The sequence below is a fragment of the Pteropus vampyrus genome, unplaced genomic scaffold (genome assembly GCF_000151845.1).
Source record: "Pteropus vampyrus isolate Shadow unplaced genomic scaffold, Pvam_2.0 Scaffold74, whole genome shotgun sequence".
In the NCBI taxonomy this organism is placed as follows: Eukaryota; Metazoa; Chordata; class Mammalia; order Chiroptera; family Pteropodidae; genus Pteropus; species Pteropus vampyrus.
In genome coordinates, this window is record NW_011888855.1 from 6,083,692 (window position 1) to 6,110,386 (window position 26,695).

At 32.5% G+C, this 26,695-nt stretch overlaps 1 protein-coding gene and 1 pseudogene across 2 annotated transcripts in view; one reads left to right on the forward strand and one right to left on the reverse strand.

Annotated features, from left to right (window-relative positions):
- Positions 1-26,695, forward strand: part of SEC24A (SEC24 homolog A, COPII coat complex component) — a 56,723-nt gene that overhangs the window by 12,504 nt on the left and 17,524 nt on the right. Inside the window, exons 2-15 of one of the 2 annotated variants that reach the window (XM_011362326.2) lie at positions 256-750; positions 5,158-5,328; positions 9,331-9,408; positions 9,962-10,122; positions 10,384-10,556; positions 11,328-11,430; positions 12,460-12,586; positions 14,282-14,391; positions 16,028-16,140; positions 17,317-17,435; positions 21,872-21,927; positions 23,034-23,240; positions 24,108-24,228; positions 24,542-24,700. In XM_011362326.2, the coding sequence (XP_011360628.1) occupies positions 256-750; positions 5,158-5,328; positions 9,331-9,408; positions 9,962-10,122; positions 10,384-10,556; positions 11,328-11,430; positions 12,460-12,586; positions 14,282-14,391; positions 16,028-16,140; positions 17,317-17,435; positions 21,872-21,927; positions 23,034-23,240; positions 24,108-24,228; positions 24,542-24,700 (2,193 nt within the window). Of the gene's footprint in view, positions 1-255; positions 751-5,157; positions 5,329-9,330; positions 9,409-9,961; positions 10,123-10,383; positions 10,557-11,327; positions 11,431-12,459; positions 12,587-14,281; positions 14,392-16,027; positions 16,141-17,316; positions 17,436-21,871; positions 21,928-22,323; positions 22,932-23,033; positions 23,241-24,107; positions 24,229-24,541; positions 24,701-26,695 lie in introns of those variants that run through there. The other variant, XM_023531923.1, reaches the window with a different exon arrangement.
- Positions 12,869-12,987, reverse strand: LOC111741215 (annotated as a pseudogene).

Consider the following 26,695-nt stretch of genomic DNA (forward strand, 5'->3'; position numbering starts at 1 on the left):
GAGTGGGTCGTAAATCATTGTGGTTTTGATTTGCTTTTCTCTAATAACTAATAATGTTGAGCATTTTTGCATGTATTTACTGGCTATTTACATATCTCTTTGGAAATACATTTGAATGTCTATTTAATCCTTTGCTCATTTTTAGATTGGGTTGTGTTTTTGTTGTTGAGTTGTAAGAATACCATGTTTCGCTGTATTTTTAAAACTATTGCTTTATTTGTTTGCAAGACTAATTTTTCCTCCTCTTATTGAAAGGTCCTATCCAAAATGTACTGATGTCTTCACAAGTGTCAGTGAGCCAAGGATACAATTCTCAGCTACCAGGATCCTACCCTCATCTAATACCGGCAAAAACTTTGAATCCAGTCTCTGGACAGTCTACCTGCAGTGGTTCTCAGACTGTATCTCCATTAAGTAATTATCAGGGACCTGGGCAGACTCTTTATAGACCACCTGTGGCTTCTAATCCAGTGACACCTTCACTTCATAGTGGTCCTGTTCCCCGAATGCCACAATCTACTTCTCAGAACCCAGCTGCTACATCAATGCCTTCTGGTAGCTTTCTTCCTGGAGCCAATGCACCACCACCTTTGAATTGGCAACATAACTATCCATCTGCAGGATCACAGACAAACCATTATCCTCGTGCATCATCTGGACCAAGTATGTCCGGGCATACAACTTTGACAACAACTCATCAATATGTTTCTTCTGGAGATCCTTCACTTCAAAACAACTTCATAAAACCAGGTAGAGTTCTTTTAGGACAGCTCAAAATATAGAAATTGGAAACTTTTGCTTGTTTAGATGCTTGAATTAATATTTCAAGCCTTAAAACCATATAGAACACTATTAATTTTTAAAATCATTGTTAATCTCTAAATAAATTAATCCTCTAACCTTTGAGTTAACTTAAAATCATAGGTTGTTCCTGCTTTACTTCTTTCTTCTGAAGATATCCTCTGTGTTTCTCTGAGTTACTCATTATATTTCAGGGAATCAGGTATGTACGCAGAACCATTTCCTTAAGTATTGGCCATTATTTTTATTAACTGATTGCATCTTGTATTCTAGGGAAGCTCAATCCCTGTGGTCTCTCTTTGGTCTTGCTCCGAGATTATCTTTTTGTCATGGCTTAGACATTTTTTGGCCTTAGAAACTGTAGGATCCTGGAAGTCAAAACAGATAATACTTCCGGAGTGAGGAATGGTACTGAACACAATTGTAGTCAGAAAGCAGTGGACAGAGATTTATATATATGTTTTTTTTCTAAGAGTTTTATAGTTTCAGCTCTACATTTAGGTCTTTGATGAATTTTGAGTTAATTTTTGTATATGGTGTTAGGGGTTCTACCTTATTCTTGTGCATGTGGACATACAGTTATCTCAGGACAGTGAAAGAAAGACTATTCTTTCTCCCATTAAATTATCTTGGCACCCTTGTTGAAAATCAATTGATTATAAATGTAAGGGTTTATTTCTGGACTCTGAATTCTATTTTATTGATTTATATGTGTATCTCTTTTTTTAATTAAAAAAATTTATTATTAGTTTCAAGTATACAGTACATTGTTTAGACATTTATATAGTTTATGAAACAATCCCCCTAATTGCTTTCTCTCCTCTGGCTCTCCACCTAGCCATTACATTAATGTTAACTGCATTTGCTATGCCGTGCTCCCCATCCCCATGACCATCTATCAACCACTAATTTGTACTTTAACCCTTCACCCCATTCTCTCAGCCCCCTAACCTCCCTCCCCTCTGGCTGTCACCAGATTAACCTCTATTTTTATGAGTCTGTTTTTGATTAGTTTGTTATTTTTGTTCCTTAGATTCCACATGTAAGTGAAATCATGGTATTTATCTTTGACTTAATTTCACTCAGCATAATAACCTCTAGGTCCATCCATGTCATAGCAAGTGGTAGGATTTCATTTTTTAATGGCTGAATAATATTCCATTATCTATATGAACCATAACTTCTTTTTCCAGTCATCTGTTGCCGGACATTTTGGTTGCTTTCATATCTTAGCTATTGTAAATTGTGCCTCTATGAACATAGGGGTGCATAGATCTTTACAAATTATTGTTTTGGTTTTCTGTGGATAAATACCCAGAAGTGCAGTTGCTGGGTCAAAAGGTATATCCATTTTTAATTTTTTGAGAAACCTCCAGACTGTTTTCCATAGTGGCTTTAGCAATTTGCAATCCTACTGACAGTGTATAAGAGTTCCTTTTTCTCTACATCCTTGCCAACATTTGTTGTTCTTTGATTTATTAATGGTAGCCATTTTGACAGATGCAAGATGATAGTTCATTGTAGTTTTAACCTGCATTTCTCTGATGATTAGTGACCTTGAGCATCTTTTCATATATCTATTAGCTATCTGTATTTACTCTTTGGAGAACTGTCTGTTCAGAATCTATAAATGTATCTTTATATTAGTACAGAACATTTTGATTACTGTAGCTTTGTAGTGAGCTTTGAATTTGGGAAATGTGCTACCAACTTTGTTTTTCTTTTTTAAAGATTGTTTTAGATGTTCTGGGTCCCTTGCATTTCCATAAAAATTTTATAATCAACTTGTCAATTTTTGTAAAAAAAAGATAGCTGGAATTTTGATAAGGGATTATGTTGAAACCATATAGCAGTTTGGAAAGAAATCTATATATTATTAGACTGACTTCAATCTTTTTATTTTTAAACTTAGGGTTTGGTTATATCTGGTTCAAAAGTAGGTTCATTTACTCATTTCACTATCCTTTTTTTTGCTATTAAAATTAGTCTTATACACTTACCAACATTAATAGTGTTACTTTGAAAAGCATTTAAAATCCTATATTTGGATCTGCAGATTAATTCTGCTCAACAGACATCCTCAAAGAAATGAACTAGTAAAATCAAGTGAAATAGTAATATCAGTAGTTACCTTTTATACTCATGTATGTCTGCATCTATAAACACTTCATCAGGCTTGTAGTTTTTTAACTGTTGAAACTGCTTATTTTTCTTAGCTTCTTGACCAGCCACTGGCCCTGATGAATGCATTTTGGCCTTGTACAGATTAAGGCTACTTCTAAAAAATTTCTTTGTAGAAATCTTCTGACCCACCATTTTAGAACCAAAATTCTTCTGATTACTTTTTTTCGTATTAATTTGACACCATGAGTGAGCATCAGTCACTTGAAATGAATGACTATTAATTTCACTTCATTAATAATTATAGGTAACATTTATCGAATATTTATTATTTTCTAGCACTTTACCAAACTTTTGTATGTGTTATCTTATTTAATCTTCATAACAGTCTCTTTTACAAGAAATCTGAGGCTTGAATAATTTACCCAAAGCCACAAAATATAATTGAGTAGATGTAGCTTCTTGTTTAACAGCACATGATCAATAATCTGAAATATTTTTGGCTATAACAGAAGACTTCAGGTAGAGCACCTCGACTGCAGCATAGATGTGAAAGGGACATAAGCCAAGTGCCGAAACTTATGAAAGTGTCCATATAAAAGGAGCAAGAAAGATACATAAACTAATAAAATGAACCTAAGATAAATGTATGACTACCCTTCTTTTGTCTTATGAGACCTCTAAAAATTTTTTCTCATTTTCTACCTCTGTTTTTTCAACCATAATTGATAGTAGGTGCCTGATTGTCTGATCTCAAACTGTACGTTACATGAAGTTTCTAGTCCACATTAAAATTCTCCTTTTTTTTTTTTTCCGAATACGCCACCTTTTAGCATCCTTATATTAGCTTTAGGGATCTTAGAAGGCAGATTTTGAAACTCTAGTTATTAGTATTATAAGTAAGAATCATGTAGCTTGAAAAAATAATGTCTATGTTATGAAATTTTCTGGGTTCAAAAATATTTTTCTTAAAGCTGTGGAAAAATCTCTATAACCTCAATTGTATTGTGTTAAACATTAAGTTGTTACATCCTTGTGGCCAGATGTGTCATACGTCTTTATTCATGCTGAGTTGGTAATGTACCTTGCCCTTTAGTACCTTTGACTTGTCTGTATTGCCAAAGATACGTGTGGGTGCTTCTTCGATAAGGGAGTTACGTGGTTGTAATCTTTGTCTTCAGTTTTGTCAACAGGGCACTGGTTAGTCTTATTAGGAGCTATAAGGGTTAGTAATACAGTAATTTTTCAATTTGGTCCTGGAGAATTGGGCACTATTGAAGAAGCATATTGAAAGTTTTCATATTTGTATTAGTTTACAGAATACAAGGTTAACTGTAGAATGTACTATAAGTAACATTTATTACCTCTTTCATTTACAAATTCAGAGGATAAAAGAAGCGTCAAATGAAAATTTAAATCATATACTTACCAGTAGTATTTTATCTACTTTGTAAACTTGGTTTCTCTTCTTTGGCAAATGAGAAGATTGGAACAATATTGGTGACTTGAATGAATTAACTGGTGGTTGTGGGTTTTGGAACTTTTGATATCATATAGGAGAATTTCTCCAAGAGTAACACCTCTTGAATAGCAGTGTTTTAGAAAGTATATACATAAACTTTGGATTATTTCCTGGTTTTTAATCTTAGGGATTGTCCTTAGTATAGTATTTACACATTATTGAAAGTAAACTACTTTTGTTACTAGGTTATTGAACATTGTACAAATTTACAGTCTCATTTTCAACTGGTTATACCCCCAATAAAAATGAAGCAAAATGAAATAAAACTTGGAAAATTTAGAGTAATCACAATACTTTGTAGTTTTAATAAGCTAACTTTAAACCTAATTGATAGTAATTGAATGGATAATAGACCATTAATAAAATTTTTATCATGTTAAATTCAACCGGAATTTGACATGGCCTGTTGAAACTGATCAGTTAATGAAAATTAATAAACAGGGTATTATATTCACTCTATAAATGACTTGATGCTGATTTTATACTTACACTGCTTTAGTAATTGACGGGAAGCATGGTAGGAGAGACTTGGAAATGTGTAAAGTATGCATATAAATTAAAAAGTCATAAATCTGCAGAATTAACATTTCTGGTAATTTATTGGTGAATATAATTAAAATGTAAATTTGGAAGTTACTCAAATTTATTAAAAGGATGTTTTGGCTTTTGCCTTAAGTTCTTAAGTGACACATGAAAAACCAATGTTTCCATAGGTTCTGCACCCCCCTTAGTGAATCCGCCTCTGCCTACCACTTTTCAACCAGGAGCTCCTATTGGGCCACCTCCAACCGGAGGACCCCCTCCAGTGAGAGCGCTCACTCCTCAGAAATCATCACATAGAGCTGTGCCACAGCCCTCATTTAATTCAGCTATCAACCAAGAAGGTAAGCATGGCAAAAACCTAGTCAAGTCCTAAAGTTTTGAATTAGAGCCAAAAGGATGAATATTATCTGAATTCTGTGCATCCAAATCATATTTTTCCAGAAAATCTAGTTGTTTTGATTAGGAATGGCTTTCAGAAATATAGAACTTAAAAAAGTTCATCAGAATCCCACTGGCCTATGCTGGGCTGTGGACTAGTATTTGGGAAACACTGCTGTTAAGTTTTTTTTGTTGCTGTGGCTATAAAGTTAGGTGCTTTTTGGGAGAAGGAGTAGAGAGGAGAATTTCTGCTCTTCTAGACATGGTGTTAGAATTATCCTTTAATCTATTGAATCTTTTCCATGGAAGCAGAATTTTGATTGCCATTATTATTATAAATAGCAAATACTTCCAAGTCTAAAGAAAAAGTTAAATATACAAGCATTTTGAAGTTTTATATAAAATAATCAAATATTTTAAAGCATTGTCTTGGGATGTAACTTTAAAATGTTTACAAATTTAAACAATATTTAGTAAAGAAATTTGATTTTCCCTGTAAAATAACCATTGCAGAAAAATGTGGAAATAGGAAAACAGGAGGGGGAAAACCATTGACATATTCTTGGTACTAAATACTATAAATATTATCATTTTTGTGTTTTCTACTTGAATTTTTTTTAAGAATTGTAAGTAGGAAAAAATACCAACTTGTGAATTGTTTGGAAAGAATGGTGTTAACAGTTACAAATGGTAAAGCCATGTCTCACTGGTTGCCACATTATAACTTTGAAAAGTAAGCTACAATAAATATTTAAAATTTTAACCAATTAAAAATATGTACAATGGTTTTGTTTATTTCTATAAACAGTTTTACTAAGTTTTTCTGTATCAAGATGATCTTGAGAATTGGAAAGAATTTACTGACTTTATTGAAACCGTTAAACTTACCTATTCAGTATTATAATGGCTATTAAAGTTAGCATTTTGTACTTTGGTGTTAGAGGTTGGTGCTATTTACTGATTTTTTAGTTCTTCTGTATCTGAATTAGGGTTCATAAATATACCTAGAAAAAAACTTTTGTTCTTTATAAGTAGATGTCCCTGGCATTTAACTCTTTAAACTGGGGCGGGGTGGCGGGGGGAATAAGATAAAATTTTATTTTATTTTTTTTCACCTTCAAATTAATTCTGGATTCTACTTTGTTCCATATTTTTTAAATAAGGATTTTATAGTTTTATTTTACCTTTTAATAGTATTGATTGGGTGATTTTTTTTTTCAATGTATACTGTTCCTTAGAGGTTTTTAATGCTGCTCTCATAACAGCTAAAATCTTTCAGATAGTATATAATTTTATAAACTCCACAAAGGACCATCCTTTTTTTAAATTTATTTTGAAATGTTTTTAATTTTTAGTTTTTTTATCTATTTTATTTTTTTATTATGCTGACATTGGTTAACAAAATCCAGTAAGTTTCAGGTGAATAGGACTATCCTTTTTATTTTTTTATATATATATATATTTTTTTGGTTTTCTTTTTCTTTTTTCTTTTTTAATTAAGTTTATTGGGGTAACATTGGTTAATACAATTATATAATTTTCAGGTGTACATTATAATTTGACATCTATATATTCAGGTGCATGTTATAATTTAAAATCTATGTATGATTACCACCCAAAGTCTAGTTTCCTTCAATACCATGTATTTGATCCACTTTACCCACTTCACGCTCCCCCAACCCCCTATATTTGGCTCCCTTTATCCTGTCTACCTCTCCTCTTCTCCCTTACCTCCTACCCTCTGGTAACCACTAGTCCATTGTTCATGTCCCTGAGTCTCTGTTTGTCCTGTTCATTTGTTGCTTTTAGGTTTATACCCCACATATAAGTGATACCATGTGATTTTTCAACTTTTTCAGTCTGGCTTATTTTGCTTAGCATGATTATCTCGAGGTCCATCCATGTGGTCTTGAATGGCAGTATTTCATCTCTTCTTATGGCTGAGAAATATTCCATTGTATATATGTACCACAGCTGCTTTAGCCAATCTCTATCGTAGGATACTTCGGTTGCTTCCATGTCCTGACTACTGTGAATAATGCTGCTATGAACATCAGTGTGCAAATATCTTTTTGGATATGGGTTTTCAAGTCTTTGGGATAAATATCCAGTAGTGGGATTGCTGGATCATATATGGTAGATGAATTCTTAGTTTTTTGAGGAACCTCCATACTGTTTTCCATAGTGGCTGTACCAATTTGCAGTCCCACCAGCAGTGTATGAGGGTTTGTTTTTCTCCAAATCCTCTACAACATTTGTTATTACTTGTCTTGTTGATTATAGCTATTTTAACAGGTGTGAGATGGTGTCTCATTGTGGTTTTGATTTGCATTTCCTTAATAGCTAGTGATCTGGAGCATCTTTTCATATGTTTGTTGGCCATTTGTATGTCCTCTAGGAAGAAGTGTCTTTTCAGGTCCTCTGCGCATGTTTTGATTGGATTGTTGTTTTGTTGTTGTTGTTGTTGTTGTTGTTGTTGTTGTTATTGAGTCGTATGAGTTCTTTGTATATTTTGGATATTAGGTCCTTATCGGAGGCGTTGCTTGCAAATATATTTTCTCATTGAGATGGTTGTCTCTTTACCTTGTTGACGATTTCTTTTGCTGAGCAGAAGCTTTTTGTTTTGATGTAATCCCATTCATTTATATTTGCTTTTACTTCCCTTGCCTTTGAGGTCAAATTCATAAAATCTTCTTTAAGTTCAAGGTCCTTGAGTTTCATTCCTATGTTTTCTTCTATGCATTTTATTGTTTCAGGTCTAGGACCATCCTTTTTAGAAGTTTATAAAATTATCTGTTAAATTGCATGTTTTGTATATTGAAAAAGTTGCATTGTTTGAAATTTTTATTTCAATATATGACATTTTTCTTAGGCTGTGGTTTAAACTGTCATTTGCAAAAGTTTTTTTTTTTTAAATAAATTTATTTATTTAAATTAGTTTCAAGTATACAGTACATTGGTTAGACATCTGTAATGTTCATAAAATGATCTGCCCAATTGCTCCCTCCCTCCCTTGGCCCTCCACTTAGACATCATATTAATGCTAACTGCATTCCCTCTGCTGTGCTCCCCGTCCCCATGCCCAGCTATCAACTATCAATTTGTACTTCTTTAAACCTTCACCCCGTTCTCCCAGCCTCCCAAACTCCCTCCCCTCTGGTCATCACCAAATTGTCCACTATATTTGTGAGTCTGTTTTTGATTAATTCGTTCTTTTTGTTCCTTAGATACTGCTTATAAGTGAAATCATATGGTATTTATCTTTCTCTGTCTGACTTATTTCACTCAGCATAATAAACTCTAGGTCCATCCATGTCATTGCAAATGGTAGGATTTCATTTTTTTTAATGACTGAGTAATATTCTATTGTATATATGAACCATAATTTCTTTATCCATTCGTCTGTTGATGGGCATTTAGGTTGCTTCCATATCTTGGCTATTGTAAATTGTGCTGCCATGAATATTGGGGTGCATAGATCTTTACAAATTATTGTGTTTTTGTTTTTGTTTTGATAAATACCCAGAAGTGCTATTGTTCGGTCAAAAGGTATATCGATTTTTAATTTTTCGAGAGACCTCCATGCTGTTTTCCATAGCAGCTGTACCAATCTGCAATCCCACCAACAATGTTTAAGGGTTCCCTTTTCTCCGTGTTCTTGCCAACCCTTGATTTATTGATGATAGCCATTCTGACAGATGTGAGGTGATATCTCATTGTGGTTTTTATTTGCATTTCTCTGATGATTAGCGACTTTGATCATCTTTTCATATGTCTGTTAGCCATCTGTATTTTCTTTTTGGAGAAGTATTTGTTCAGGTCTTCTGCCTATTTTTTAATTAGATTATTTGGTTTTTTTGTTGTTGAGTTGCAAAGCGATCTTAAATTTTAGACATTAGCTCAAATCTTGCAAAAATTGTAATAATTGTTCTAATTTAAATATTGTTAATAAACTTTCTTCTTAGGTATTACATCAAATAGCAATAATGGATCTATGATGGTTCACAATAGTTATGATGAAATCGAAGGCGGTGGCTTCTTAGGTGAGATGCTGTGAAAGTTTTTTTTTAATATGTGTTCATTTTAGGAAACAGGAAATCTTCATAATCATGTCCTGTAGCAATACCTACTGTTAGCATTTTTTTTTTTTTATGTCCGTGCATTCAAATTTTTTTCATTAGTTTTTTCTTTCCCCTCAGAATTGAGATCATGGGTTTTAATATTATGTTATGACTATAGTGTATTTTCATCTGTTAGATCTATTTATATTTATTTAATCAATTGAACATTTAGTATGTTTTCATTAAGTTGTTTTGAATTAGAATTTTAGTCTGAATACAAAGTTTAGTACATATGAAAGTAAAATTATACCAAACTTATTTTTGTGTTTGTAGCTATAGAGTCTGCATTAGCTAGATTTTAATCATTGCTATTATTTTGTTACTAGTGTTTGTCTTATTTTACAGAATTGGTAAATGAAAGTATGAAATAACCCAAAGATTTCGGAGTTATAATTCCTATAATTTAATGTATCTATGTGTTGACTTAAAGTATTCTGAGGTATAAAATAGAACTTATAAGTTACCTTGTTTCTAGCAACACCACAGCTTACTAATAAGAATCCTACAGTAAGCCGAAGTGTTGGATATTCATATCCCTCCTTACCACCTGGTTATCAGAATACAACACCACCTAGCACAATCGGAATGCCACCCTCTTCCTTGAATTACCCAAGTGGGCCACAGACCTTTACTCAGGTAAGATTTTTTTTTAACTTGTTTTCCACTTTTTGTTTTAAACTGTATATACATGGAAAAGTTTTAGGAAGTTAATGAACATTTTTAACCAATTAGAATGATAATGGATGTTTCATAAGGCCTTTGTTCTGTTACGTATCTCCAGAACAAAAAATAAAGTTTTGTTATTTATAGAGCAATTAAGTAATCAAGTTCTTATATACTTCTGTTTTCAACCGAAGGCATGTAAAGCCTACTTAATTTGAAATTATGTGTTTTTAGACTCCTTTAGGTGCTAATCATTTAACTGCAAGCATGAGTGGATTAAGTCTACAGCCAGAAGGGCTAAGAGTTGTCAATCTTCTTCAAGAAAGAAACATGCTACCATCAACGCCTTTGCAGCCTCCAGTTCCAAATTTGCATGAAGATATCCAGAAACTCAACTGTAACCCTGAGTAAGGCTTCAAACAGTGTTCCTTACTAAATGTGACATTTTACTTGTTCTAAAAAAAGTTTTCCAGATTTTTTTGGAGCTTCATGTGTTATGAACAAGTTTTACAGATATGTTAATTTATAAAAGTAGTGCTGTATGCAGAAGACAGAACTGTGTTGGTTGCTTATGTGATATTCAAAATGTTCTAAGTCCAGAAATAGGGTTGATTGCTGCCCTTGTAAGCTCTAATGAGACTGTGATATTCATTATCATTTTAGTAGCTACACTGTTTTTTCAAAGTCCAAAGTATGGGGATTTGATTCTATATAATCCTTTGTTTGCTCTCATTTTTAATTGTTTTTCATAACAAACGTAATATTCTTTTTTTCCCTTAAAATTGACTAAGTTTAAATTTTTATGGTGAATTTTGTTATATTTAAATAATCTTTTAGAACCTTCAGCAAAGCTAAACTTTGCATTTGCAAATTTGGGTCATCACCTTGTTATTCCAGTATAATCTAGATTTGTGTAAAGAAAAACAATAGGTCATTTTATAGTCTGGACTATCTCAGGCACGAGCAGAGTCTTTATTTTAATTATATAATAGAAGGTTGTAACTTTTGACTGTCTCTGAAATGTTTAAATTGGATAAAATTTGAGAGAGGGCCTGTTGAAATATTTTATTTGTTCTGATCCAATGTTAAAATGTGTACCTTTTCAATCTTTTTTTTTTTTTTTTTTGCCCAAAAATAATCATAGCAACAACTGACACATGGTTTTTACTTTAATATAGATTATTTCGATGCACGCTGACTAGCATTCCTCAGACTCAGGCCTTACTGAATAAAGCCAAACTTCCTTTGGGACTGCTGCTTCATCCTTTCAAAGACCTAGTGGTATGTTTCACTAGTAAAAGTAAATGTCTTGTGGAAAATTATCTTGGTGGTGAGAACTTTTCTATAAAAGTATGAGTGTCACATATAGAATTTGTTTAAGCTATCTTTAGGAATTTGACTGTTGACAGATTCCTTTGTAATTCAACCAAAAATCTTATTGTCGAACACATTCAAAATGAGGTAAAATAAGCATATTGCTGAAAAATTCAAGAAGTACCGAATAGAATAGAGATAATATTGAAAGAAAATAAATGAACCATATTATTTTAAAAAGTTATAAATTATTTACCCATTAAAATAAATTTACCCGGTCTCCCAGTTTTGCCATTCTTGGAGTAAAATTTCTTGCTTTAAGAAGCTGTTAAAAAAAATAAAGCTCTTCCACTTTTGTCCTAAAGCTCTGGGTCCTTGACGTATGACTATATGCTCTTGAGAGGATCAATGTTTAAGTGAATTGACTTTCCCAAAACAAACCTCTTTTGGTGATAGGATTGAATTGCCTTTACTGATTTTTTTTCTTTTTTAACATTAAGACTTTACAACTTTTAATATGTAGGATAACTTCAAATAGGAACATAATTGCAAAGTTTGAGTATTTAAATATAATTTAACTTTACCTTACTTTGTGACAGTTCTTTCATGAGAACTTAGCCTCTTAATGTAACATGAAGAAACTTCCAAATATTTCATTGGTCATTTATTTTAGAATGTTGGTCTTTTCTTTGCTACCCATCTCAAAAATACATGGTAAATTTACTGTGTTGGTTTTGCAATGTAAATGTTTAATGAGAAAATAAATACTTTTAAAAGGTAATATTTAAGAGACTAGTCTCAGAGAAAAACAATAGGATTTTAAATCAATATATTTTGCTACGTAATTTTTTTGTGTGGTACTTTGGGAATATCTTTTTACCCTAGATTTTTTCTCCAAAGTAACAACATCCCAGTACTCTCTTAGAAGGTATGATTAATATTTGACCTTTAGTTATGATGATCACTGCCTTTAAAAAATTAGTCCTGTTTTTTCAGCAATTGCCTGTGGTTACCTCCAGTACAATTGTGAGATGCCGTTCATGCAGGACGTACATCAACCCTTTTGTCAGCTTTCTTGATCAAAGGAGATGGAAGTGTAACTTATGTTACCGAGTCAATGATGGTATGTTTTTTTTTCAAAACAGTAAAAAATTTCTACTTGCATTGTAGGGAAATCAGATAATAATACAAATGTGAATTTAAAAAACAAAACAACCCTGTCTTATTTACCTGTAATTCTTCCACTCAGAGATAACTTCTGTTAACTTTTTTCAGTGCACTTACCGTTACATATGTATACCTTATTTTATTTATATATTTGTTTTTTAGGCGAGACAACCCTTGGTTGACCTCACAGATTTCAAGGACCTTGTCAGTTTACAATCCCTTATTTTTTTATTTTTTACTCCTACTGCACCTGGTCTTCCTAGGTGGTCTCCCATCCAAGTACTAACCAGGCCCGACCCTGCTTAGCTTCCGAGATCAGATGAGTTTGGGCTTGTTCAGGGTAGCATGGCCGTAGACTAATTATATACTTTTTAAGCAAAAAAAAAAAAAGATGACAATATTACTTGGATACCACTTTTTTACAGTTATTTGATTGGGTGTATAATAAATGGCATATTTCATGGTAATTAAGCTTGTTATTTAAGAAATATTTTTATTTAAAAATTGTCTCATACCTTTTTTATAGGGTATAAGAAAATAAATCTCACAGAATAGCTGCCATTAGCTTCATTCACTGATGTATGAAGGAAGGTGGGCAGTGCTAGGTTAGTTGAATGTAGTTTTCTCAGTAACTGAGGAGATCTCTTTCAGTAGCTGTTTTTGAGGAAGTATCTATCATCTAATTAACAAAATTCTAACAGGATTATAGAGAAAAAGGGTATGCCATACCCACATTAAAAACTAAGTCTCTGCTTGGAGGGAAATTTCATTAAGCTTTGGTTAATAGAGGACTTGAAGAGATTTTTGAAAACCATTTTTACTGTTCATGTGTTATTTAGGAGTACAGTACAGGATTGTAAGACTAGAGCATGAGCATTCTTTTTACTCTATGATAATTCAGAAAATATATGTATGGTGTTTGGTACACCTTTGAAATCTTATGTATATGTGCTTCAGTATATGAAATGAAATTGTAATAAAGGTTCAAGTCACTTTCATATGCAGCCCAGAACCATTTCATGAATTATGGCTTGCCTTTTGGTATGTATAGGAATTCGAATTTCTAAACGGTGGGAAGAACGATGCAATGATAATTAATTTAGAAAATTATCTCTCTGAGCTGTTTGTGGTAGGAACATGATGTTCCATAGAAGTATAATTAATCAGTGAAATTCATCAAACGCTTAGACTTCATTCAACCTTTGAAGTATTCTTCCCATAGCTTTCTAGGAGCAGCCAGAGTCTGTACATATTCTGAGTCAAATGTCAATATTCTTGTACCATTGTGAAATTTAAGACAAAGTTTAGTCTTGAGTTAAGAAAATTATTGGCTTTTAATGAGTTTTTATCATCTCTTCAAGCTATTTTAGGAAAGCAGTTTTATCAAGAATTAAGATGAAGAGGATATTAGACTACAGAAAAATCAGGAAAAGAAAAATCACAGAGTTTAGTTATAAAAGCAAGACATACTTAGTATTGTTCAGTATATGGGGAACTTGAATGAAGCTCAAAACAAAGTGTATATTTATCCTTTAACATAGAGTCTCTATTGAAGTATTTTTAAATTACTGAATTAAGAAAATGGCCAAATACAAGGTTTATTAAACTCAATTCTTGCAGTTTTATCATTATATATTGTTAACTTACATAGTTCCTGAAGAATTCATGTACAACCCATTGACCAGAATCTATGGTGAACCTCACAGAAGACCTGAAGTTCAAAATGCTACAATTGAGTTTATGGCTCCCTCAGAATACATGGTAGGTTTTCATTTTTTTTTATATAGCTTATTTATTTCATAATACTGGGTTTTAAATAAAACAATATAGCTTCCTTTAACAAAGTTTTGTTATTAAATTTAGAAGAGTTATACTTGTTCATTATAAAATTAGTTAATTAGTATATAAAGCTAAGTGTGAAAAGTGAAAGTATATAAAGTTCCACTTATGTTTCTTGTGTGTTCATCTAGAAATTTGCAATATTATATTGGGATCATATTTACTTTTGAGTCACTTCCAGTTTTTTTCAATTACAAATAATGGTGTGATAAACATCCTCTTGCAAGTGTTTTTATATACTTGTGTGAGTATCTGAGGTCTTGCATTTTAAAAATAATAATTATGCCTAATGTTTAATTAGACTTTACATAGTTTACAAAGCACTTATATGTTTTTTATCACCACCAACTTCCTGAAGTAAGCTAAGGAAATACTATTAATCCTATTTTACAGATGTGAAAACAGACTTATTAAGGTTAAGCGACTTGCCAAATATCTTTTAGTAAGTGGTAGAGCTTGCATTAAAATCCAGGGCTTTTGATTTGGTCGCTCTCTTACCATGCCATAACTGCCTGTAAGTAAGGGAATAGGAAGGTACGACTTAACACCAACTTTTAATATTTCATTTTGTATATTTTTGAGGGATAGTCTTTATTTCTTTACTTGAGCAATTTTGGCCATTTTAGTATAGAAATTATGAGGGTTCCATCTCTTTTCATCATAGAGAAATTTCCGTGTAGAAAAGATTTTTGCGACACTTTAGTGGTTTGTTACAGCTTTCTGCAGTGTACCTGTACCTTTGTTGAATTAAAACCAGAAAAAGCAGAAGCATTTGTTCTTTTGGCTTTCCTGGGTTTCTTTTCTTTTATCACCAGGTTTTGTAAATATGGATTTCTTTAAATTTGGAACTTGCCTATAGCAAGCGGTTTTGCTTCTTTCTGACTTACTGGATTCTATGATTCAACAAGTGATACATATAAAAAAATATGAAAATTAATACATTACATGCCTAGCTCTGGTTGTGGTTATTTGATGCTTTTTATTGAATTGAGAACAAATCTTTGAATTTGTACATTTAAAAATATAGTCATGGTTTTTTTTTTTTTTGTTTTGTTTTGTTTTTTTTAATGAAACTTGGCTGAAATGTGTTGGTTAAATAACCTGCTCAGGCTAACTTGATTTGTCACTTTCAGAACTGTAATTTCCCTAAACTGTGAAATAAAATGCACATATGGAAAAGTCTATAAAACATAAATATATAGGTTACCAAGTACTTATAAATGCCTGTTTTAGCACCACCCAGATCAAGAAATTGAACATTAGTCAATATGCCCAGAAGCCCTTCTGATCACATCTCCTCACATTCCTGTTCTAGAGAAAACACTGTTCTGACTATGGCAATCACATCCTCGTTTTTCTTTTTCTCAGTGTGCATCTGAAAACAATATAGTTTTGCCTGTTTTTTAAACTTCTGTTATTTTCTTATCCATTATTATTTATTATAATTTCCACTTATTTTGTAAATCATGCTTATTTTATTATTTTGTTGTATGTGGACATGGCAAATGATAATTTTAATCCTGTTAAATGTACTTAATGAGATCCCTTTTTTCTTTAGTTACGACCACCTCAACCTCCAGTGTACCTCTTTGTATTTGATGTATCTCACAATGCAGTTGAAACTGGATACTTGAATTCAGTTTGCCAGAGTTTGTTAGACAATCTAGAATTGTAAGTATCTTAATTCAGCTTAAATTTAAACTATTTACTAAATGGATAAGTAGTTTCAAAATATAAAAAAAATTGCTGTGAAATCATGTTCTAAAAGCCTACTTATATCAGTTGTGAACTTTAGGGCTTGCTTTCTCTGAGAAACTTTAACTTTTTATTATGGAAAATTTTTTAACATATAGTAAATAGAATGTAGTGAATGAACTTCCAGATCTCCATCTCTCAACTTTAGCATTTTTAGCATTTAGCTGTTCTTGCTTTATCTAATTATACATGTGCGCATACACGCACACACTGATTTAATGCAAATTTCAATCAGTATATCATTTTAGCCATAAATACTTGGAATTATTTTTAGCCCTAAGTAAAATATGAATGTCACACCAAACAAAATTAGCAATAATTTAATAGTATAATCTAATACCCAGTTCAATTTTTGTTCCTGGTTATCTCAAAGTCTTTTTACTGAACATTTTTTGGAATAAGAACTCAGACAGTATTCACACATTACATTTGATTGTCATATTTCTATATATCTTTTAAAACATCTATACTTTAAATGGTGTTTAGATACTTAGTATAGCCTATAAAAGCTTGTGTGACCTTTCTGTGAAATATAGTGTTCTTTTGTGGGTGGAAGAATGTGGAGGGCCAAATCTCATCAGAAATGGACTAACTCCCTCACCTTGATGAAAGAAAGGGACGTCCTTGTTTTTGCCAGCATTTGTATTTTTGGGTGAATTGGAGAGAGTCCCAATTCACCCAAGCATGGGTAAAATTTTTTAAAGATACATGCATTACCTAAATTTATATTACATTTTAGAGTTGACATATGATAATTTTTCATGTATTTTTGTAAATTAAAATCATCTACAGTTTTGTATATGCGTTCTAATATTTTTATATGCCATTTCTTAAATGATTTATATAGGTATAATGAGTTTCAAACTGCTGTATTATTGCTGGGTTTTGTTAATTGTTTGACTTATGCGTGGTGTTTTCACTTTGAGTACAGTATGTTTTAGTGGTAATTAAACATTGAGCCGATTAAACACTTATGTTGGGACAATTTCCATAATATAAAAGTAGATATTTATATGTAACTCTTAGCAGTTATTTTATATATGTGTGTGTATGGGAAAACGTGATAAAATACTCTTCTAAATTTGTTTTTAGGCTTCCTGGCAACACTAGGACAAAAATTGGCTTCATAACATTTGATAGTACAATCCACTTCTACAGTCTTCAGGAAGGTCTCTCTCAGCCTCAGATGCTAATAGTTTCAGATATTGAAGGTATATATTAAACACTTAAAATTATTGAACTGTCTTAGGAATTTTTGGTTCTAGAAGTATTTCATGAATATTTGACAACTAGGAGTGTATGGTATAATTCTACTATATTGAGGAAAACCTTAAGTATAAGATCATAAGATTGTTAGAATTGAAAGAGTCCTTTAGTCCAACCCCTCATTTTATTAAAGAGGAAACAGAGTTATGGAGGTAAAGTGAATTCTGAAAAAGACAACAAAAACAAGTTGATGTTAAAATTCAGATTAACTCTTTTTCCCTTTAGTCATTCATTCAAGGATATTTAAGGATAGATACGTAGACCAATGAAATAGAATAGAAAGCCCAGAAATAAACCCTCACATATATGATCAGTTGTTTTTGACAAGGATGTCAAAAACATTCAATGGGGAAAAGATAGTTTTTTCAACAAATGGTTTTGGGAAAACTGAACATGCCAGATAAGTTGGACCCGTACCTTAAACCAGATAAAAATAAGTAACTCAATGGATGAAAGACCTAAACCCTAAGAGCTAAAACTGTAAAACTCTTAGAAGAAAACACAAGGGAAAATCTTCGTGACATTGGATTTGGCAGTGATTTCCTGGTTGTGAAACCAAAAGCAGAGGCAACAAAAGAAAAAATAAATAAATTGGACTTCATCAATATTAAAAACTTTTGTACATCAAAGAACATTATCAACAGAATGAAAAGACGACTCACAGAATGGGAGAAAATATATGAAAATTGTATATCTGATGAACGATAAATATCCAGAACATGTAAGGAACTCCCTCAACTCAACAACAAAAAAATAACATAAGTCAAAAATGGGCAAAGGATTGAATAACGTTTCTCCAAAGAAGATGTACAAATGACCAATAATGAACTAATGACAAAATACTTAACGTCATTAGTCATTAAGGAAATGCAAATCAAAACCACAGTGACATACTACTTCTCATCCATTAGTGTTGCTGTAATCCAAAAAATGGAAAATAACAAATGTTCTCAAGGATGTGGAAACATTAAAACTGCTGTGCATTGCTAGTGGTAGTGTAAAATGGTGTAGTGCTGGTGCAGCCACTATGGAAAACAGTACAGAGAATCCTCAAAAAATTAAAAATATAGCTGCCATATGGGCCAGCAGTTTTGTTTCTGGGTTTTTATTCGAAGAAAGCAAAAACTAATTTGAAAAGGTATATGCTCTCCTGTGTTCATTGCAGCATTTCTGAAAATAGCCAAGATGGAAGACAACCTAGATGTCCTTTGATAGATGAATGGATAATGATAATGTCACACACACACACAACACACAATGAAATATTACTCAGCAATAAAAAAGAATGTAGTCTTGGCGTTTAAATAAATGGGTGAACCTAGAGGGTATTATGCTAGGTGAAATAAGTCAGAGAAAGAAATAAAGTATAATCTCACTTATATGTGGAATCTAAAAAAAAACAAAACAACAAACAGATCCATAGATACAGAGAACAAGCTGATGGTTGCCAAAGGTGAGGGGATGGGGAGATGGTGAAAATAAATATTAAAAAATTAAAATGATTTAGTACTGTGGTAAATAGTTTGGCGGTTCCTGAAAAAAGTTAAATGCAGAATTACCATTGTGATCTAGTAATTCTATTTTTTTTTGTATGTACCTAAAATAATTGAAAACAGGCACTCAAACAAATACTTGTATACCAGTGTCCATAGCAACATTATTTACAATAGCCAAAAGATAGAAACAACCCAAGTATTTATCAATTTATGAATGGATAAACGATATGCTATATACGTATAATGGAATATTCATCCTCAAGATTGAAGTCCTGATGCATGCTACAACTTGGATGAACCTTGAAAACATTATGCAAAATGAAATAAGCCAAATATAAAAGAACAATTACTGTGTGATTTCACTTATATGAAGTACCAAGAGTAGGCAAATTCATAGAGATTGAAAGTAGAATACAGGTTAACAGGGGCTGGGGGGAAAGAGGAATAGTGAGTTATATTTAATGATACAATGTTTATGTTTGGGATGATGAAAAAGTTTGAAAATATAAAATGGCAATGGTTATATAACTGTGATTGTACTTAATTGTATACTTAAAATGGTTAAGATGACAGATTTTGTATATTATGTGAATTTACCACAATTTAAAAAATTAACTCAAATTGGATAATAGACCTGAGCATGACACTGAAGCTATAAAACTGAAGAAAACATAGAAGTAAATCTTTGTGACCTTGGATTAGGCCACAATTTCTTAGATATAACACCAAAAGCACAAACAAGAAAAAAGAAAAAAGATAAATTGAGCTTCTTCAAAATTAAAAACCTGTGCCTCAAAGGACACCATCAAGAAAGTGAACCAACCCACAGAATGGGAGAAAATATTTGCAAACATATCAGATCAGGGATTTATATCTAAATTATATAAAGAACTCGTACGACTTAACAAAAAGACAACCTAATCAAAAAGTGGGCAAAGGCATTAAATAGACATGTCTCTATTCATAACATAGTTTTGAATATTATCTGTATACAATTGGCCAATAAGCACTTGAAAAGAATCTCTATATCATGAGTTTTTAGGGAAATGCAAATGAAAACCATCAGATGCCACCTCACAAAAATTTTCAAACTCAAAATTTCCCTTTGAGCATGTCTGAATGACTGAAAGCACCACGAATATTGGTTTTGAGGTTACAAATTTTATCGAATAGGCAAATTCGCAAGTATGGAATCCACAGTGAGGATTGTCTGTTCTTCTTTAAGGGGGAGTAGTTGAGGAGAGCCCCCTTCTGTCTTGGTGGTTTTAAATCTCACATAAGATCAGTCACATCAGTTATTCATTCCCTAATCTTTTCACCCAGATACTTAATTTGGCATAAAATAAAATCTGCTGAACAGGTGATTCTGATGATAGGCCAAGTTGTGCATTCACTGTTGTGGTCTAGCCTCTCAATTTTATTAGCTGAAAAATGGAATATCCCTTGCTAAATGTCAAATAGCAAAAAAAAAAACCAAACAAAAAACAAAGTGACATAAGTATTTATAAGGATGTGGGAATGGAAAGTGGTTCAGCCACAATGGAAAACAGTATGTCAGTTCTTCCAGAAGTTAAACATAGTTACTATGTGACCTAGCAATTCCACTCAATAGGTGTATTCTCAGGAAAATTAAAACATGTCCACACAAAAGTGTACACATAAATATCACAGCAACTTAGCTGTAAGTGGAAACAATCCAAATGGCTATCATTTGATGAGTGGGTAAATAAAATGTATAGGCATACAATGAAATGTTATTTAGCAATAAAAAAGGAATAAAGTACTGATAGATGCAGCAACATGGATGAACCTTGAAAATATGATGCTAACTCTGAGAATGAGTCAAAAAGGATCACATAGTGTGACTCCATTCATTTGAAATGTCCAGAAACAGACTGGAGGCCGCCTAGAGCTGTGGGAGTAGGCAGGGAAGTAAGGAGTGACTGCAAATTGGTGAGCTTTTTCTTTTGGGGATGAAAAGGATCTGGAATTAGAAAGTGGTGATGGTTGTACAACTCTGAATGTGTTAAAAATCACCAATTGTATCTTCTACAAAGGTGAATTACATCTCAATAAAACTATTAAGTTTTTTATTTTAAAGAAAAAGGAAATTAGAGTTTTTATATGACAGCTAAAGTAAATACTTTTAATGTTTCAAATTATTTGTTGGTATTTTTTACAATCATAATGAGCCTTATTTTTTGTAATAAAAAACAGTACAAAAATGTGGAACGTGAGACCCTTCATAATCCTCCACCACCACTCACATTTCCTTCTCAGTTTGCTTCCTCCCCAAGAAGGGAATATAATTCCTAAGCAAGAATAAATTTAAATCCCAAGAAGTTTGTCTGATGTGTTTGTTAGCATATCTTCTGATTAACTTGAGTTTGTAACCCCATAAGTAGACGCACTGGTGGGCACCTTCTTTATGAAAAAGTATCTGCTATTTGAATGGCAGAGCTATTGGTGGGTTGTATAATGTCTGTGTAAAGACATAGCATTCTCGTGTGTCATCTTCGTCCCATATTTTTTTTAATGCCATGAGTGTTTCTTTGGCTGGTTTCTAGGGCTAAGCAAGAACGTAAAGCAGGATTCTGAATTTCTGTCTTTAAACTAAGAAGCACTTGCACGAACCTTAAGAATGCTTACAGATCAATATTTTCTAATTGGAAGGCTATTTACCTTTTACACAGTAACAGTAAAGTTGTAATAAATTCCTAAATCAATGCTTCTTTGATGCTTCTTTGAACATATGTAGACAGTGCTATAATAGTGGAGGAGGTTGTTTTTCTGTAAGTATGGGAGTGGTTGATTATATCAGTATTATGTATTTGGGACATCTTTAACGAGTTTTGTTTAAATGAAATATTTATTTATTCTTTCAGATGTATTTATACCTATGCCAGAGAACTTACTAGTAAATTTAAATGAAAGTAAAGAGGTAAGGCACATTTTCCTATCTGGCATGTTTAATTGAAATATTAAAGGAATGTATTTTTGAAATGAACCTTAAATAAAAATTTCTTTCTGCTTCTTTCTGTGACATTTCTTAGACTTGTAGCATTTTATATTTCGCTGTTAGTTAATTCGCTGTTAGCTAATCCGAAGAATAGCTCTTGAGTTTGCCCTTGAACTGATTGCTTTTAAGTCTAATGTAGCAAGTTATTTGGAGTAGGGTAGAAGATAAGCCTGTTCCATTAAGGAAGAAAACCTGAAGGAAATCTGCTTTGCCAGCCATTTGGGAAATTGGGAGGGTTGCTGAGATAAGCTTCTGGTCACTACATGGAAGCACTTTAGGTAGTCTGCTTTCAGTGCCCTTTGCTTTTCTGATTCACAGAGTGTCATTGGGGTCAGTTCAGAAGAAACTCTTATTACCTGCCTGGAAATTGCCATGACATAATACAGTGAGAGGTGAACAGAATGTGTCTGAAGGGGGGATGTTGTCTACCCTGTACATGCATATATGCCGTAGGGGTAACATTTTAACTAGCAAGTCTATGGTCTCAGCTGTTGGCAATGGTGACTTTGCATTAGTGCAAAGCATTTTTTTACATTAACTCTCTTTATTGGTACAACCTAACCTGAATAGGTAGTTATGTTTCTTTTTTTTCCTCTTTTGTTGTAATATTGCTAGTTGGCAAATTTGCTGGATATTTTAGATTTTGTAATAGGGAAGAATTAAACTCACTTTGCAACTGATAAGTGTGTAGAGGTGATTGAGAAGGCCATATTTCATGGCATTAAAATAAATCAAATCTCTAAACTGTGATGGTTCTTTTGGACACATTTTGGACTTATAGTCTTGCTGGACTACTGCATGTGCAAGAACTGTAAGGCCCCAATTTTGGTTTGTCTTGCTTGCCAATTTATAATGTTGATTTAAAATGGCTTTCTTGTCATTTGACCAACTTCATTGTTTACTGTACTGTCTGTAGATTCTCTGACCATCATCATGACTCAGTGTCTTGTCTATTGTATTAGTTACTGACTATGTGGAAAAAAATTTTAATTGTAACACTCTTGAGTTTTCTTGGTTTATTTCACAAGCTTGTCCAAGATTTACTGAAAACTTTGCCGCAAATGTTCACCAAGACCCTGGAGACCCAGAGTGCCTTGGGTCCTGCACTTCAGGCTGCCTTTAAGCTGATGTCCCCAACTGGTGGTCGAATGTCTGTCTTTCAAACACAACTCCCAACTCTTGGAGTGGGAGCCCTGAAACCACGAGAGGAACCCAGTCAAAGGTCATCTGCTAAGGTTAGAAGGTCGTCAAATTTATGATAAGATTTATGCTAGTGCTCTGTTCCTTTGACCACACAGCTTGTATGTTATTTGGTTTTCAGTTGTGGAGAGGAGAGAATTTAAGGAAATGGATAAAATGTTTCTCTTTTACGTAGATTTTTCTATTTTATTACATTATTTTCTACATGATTCACCTTTACCTTGTTTTTAGATCTTTAGCAGGCCACTAGCAATGCAGTCTGCTTTGATGAGACAGGGAGACTAAGAGAATATGCTTGCTAGGGACAAAGTAGAACCTGGATGACCAGTAAAAAGTAGTTGTAGTTCAGTATATTGACTGACATGGATGGCTTTTGAGCACCTCGTATGTATAAACTTAGTTCGAGATGTGTATTTCTCCAAAGATTATGAGAGTGAAATCATATAATGATTATGGTATCTGTCCTGGAGTCAGTCTGCCTAAGTTCCACTGCTTTTTAGATGTGTGAGCTTAAATAGCTACTTAATTTCTTTGCCCCTCTGTTTTCTTATATTTATTAAGTGAAAGTAATGATAGTACCCTCTCTTAATGATAGTTGAAAGGACTAAATATATATTACATTTGAATTGTTTAAAACAGTTACTAGCATACTAAGCATTTAATAGATTATCAAAATTAGTATAATAGATTTATTTTTTAAAAAGTAAAACAAAAAAAAAAAGGAAGGTTCATAAGCAATACATGTTCCTTTCTCACTGGAAAACTAGAAAATATTACAAAGCAAAAGAATTTTGTAGACTGCCCAAAGAAAATTAATACCTTGATATTTATAGATAGGTACTTAAATTTTATGACAATTTAATGATTTAAATTTTTTTCTTTTTGTAATTTATTATTAATAGGATATTCACTTGACACCATCCACTGACTTCTATAAGAAATTAGCCTTGGACTGTTCTGGTCAGCAGGTAGCCGTTGACTTATTCCTTCTCAGTGGACAGTATTCTGATTTAGCTTCATTGGGTAAGTTTTCCTAATGATTATTTTTCTCGAATGTCAAAATGATATCTGTATAATGGTATTCTAAATAGAGGATAAAGTGAAAGAAATTTTATTATCTTGGGAAAGTTAGTTTGGTCTATTATAAACCTTATAGCCTTCTACTCTAAACATTTATAATAGAGAAATTTCTATACTACTACTTAAAGGAATTAAATTTTCTTTTTTGACAATGCCTTGGGAGATTACAGAAAGATTTATTTAAATGCCTGTAGTTACTTGGGTACAGTAATGGTAATTAATGGCAAAATTTAAAAGGAGGTATGTTCTCTTTCAGGTTGTATTTCTCGGTATTCAGCAGGTAGTGTTTATTTCTATCCCTCTTACCACCATCAGCACAACCCAGTTCAAGTACAAAAATTGCGGAAAGAACTACAGAGATACCTCACTCGGAAGATTGGCTTTGAGGCAGTCATGAGGATTCGGTGCACCAAAGGTGGGGGCACTTTATTTACATTAATAAAGGAGTAAGTGTTGCTTTTGATACCAGTAAATATATGTTTTCACCTAGTCTTATCTCATTAAATTTACTTTCTAAGATATTTTACTAACTGATGGAATATGCAATTAGGAATAAGAAAAAAATTTTTAAAAGGGGACTGTTGAATATACTAAAAACCACTGAACACTTGAAAACTGATTTTTTTTTAATAGTAAATGAATTATATCTCAATGAAAAAAGATCACATCCCCAAAGAAAATAAAGCATACTACTCATGGATTTTTATTCTACTTATTAAACAGTAGTAGTGGAAAATCTTATTTTTTAAACAATTTTTTTAATTGTGGTAAAATATACATAGCATAAATTTACTGTTTTAACCATTTTAGCTATGCAGTTGAGTGGCATTAAACCCATTCTCATTGTGCAGCCATCACTACTATCCATCTCCAGATGTAGGAGATCTTTTAATATGTGCTCTTCTCATCCAGCACCTGCTACCAAATACAATGCCACCTGTTGCTTGGAAATAGTCTGTTTCAGAAAGCCTATGTCCAGTTTGTTTTCCTGGATAAATATTTTGTGGCTGCTAAATGATAAGTATTTTCTTATGAAAATGGGAAATTATATAATTCTTGATATTTCATTTGTCCATATTATCAACCTGGTTCTGATCTTTTGTTCAGATTTTAAAATATCATTGCTCAGGCATGCTACCCTAAACATGCCTGATCCCAGCAATCCCATCTGATTTTGGAAACTAAGCAGGGTCCGGCCTGGTTAGTACGTGGATGGGAGACTACCTAGGAAGACCAGATGCTGTAGGTGCAAAAATAAATAAATAAATAAATAAATAAAATATCATTGCTCTGTAAGAGAGTATGTAGCAATCATATTTTAAAGTGGAAAGATTATATGAAATATGTAGAAAAAAATAGATACCAAAAGCTAAAGATCTAGAAACCTGCCCACTAGATAAATGTTGAAATCTATTGGTCAAACCATGTGCCAAATGAAGTGATCTGTTATCCATTACTATAATAAAAATAAAAAGTGATTGAGTGAAACTGATATGGTATCAAGTAAATACTTGAAAGGTTGCCACATCCCCAAATAACTCATGGTATTAACATCATGCAAAACCAGGCAGTTACCGCAATAACCTTCTGTTTCTGCTTTCTTTTTTTTATAACAGCTTTATTGATATAAAATTTACATACCATACAATTCACCAATTTGAAATGTATAATTCAGTGGTTTTCAATATATTTACCACAATATTACCACAATGAATTTTAGAACATTTCCATCATCTCCAAAAGAAACCCTGTACTGATTAGCAGTCACTCATTCCCCACCCTCTCTACTCTCCCTCGCACAGCTCTGGCAGCTTTAGGAAACGCCAGTCTATTTTCAGTCTCTATTCTGGTTATTTCACATAAATGGTGGGATCATACAATATGAGTCCCTTTGTGACTGGCTTCTTACACTTAGCAAAATGTTTTTAAGGTTAATATTGTAGCATCTATCAGTATTTCATTCCTTTTTTGCTTTTTTTTTTTTTAATATTTCATGTGTTTTTATTGCCCAGTAGTATTCCATTGTATAGATATACTTCATTTTGTTATCTGTTCATCAGTTGATGAGTATTTGGGTTGTTTCCACTTTTGAGACATTATGGATAATATTGCTACAAACATTTGTGTAGAGGTTTTGGGACATGTTTTTATTTCTCTTGGATGTATATCTGGGTCATAAGGTAACTGTATGTTTAACTTTAAGAAACTGCCAGAGTGTTTTCCACACCTGCACCATTTTATATTCCCACTAACTGTGTGTTGAGGGTACTGATTTCTCCACATTCTTTTCAGTACTTGTTGTCCTTTTTTATTTTAGCCATCCTGGTGGGTGTGATGTGATATCTTATTGAGGTTTTGACTTATATTTCTCTGTTGATGAATGACGAACATCTTTTCTGATGTTTAGTAT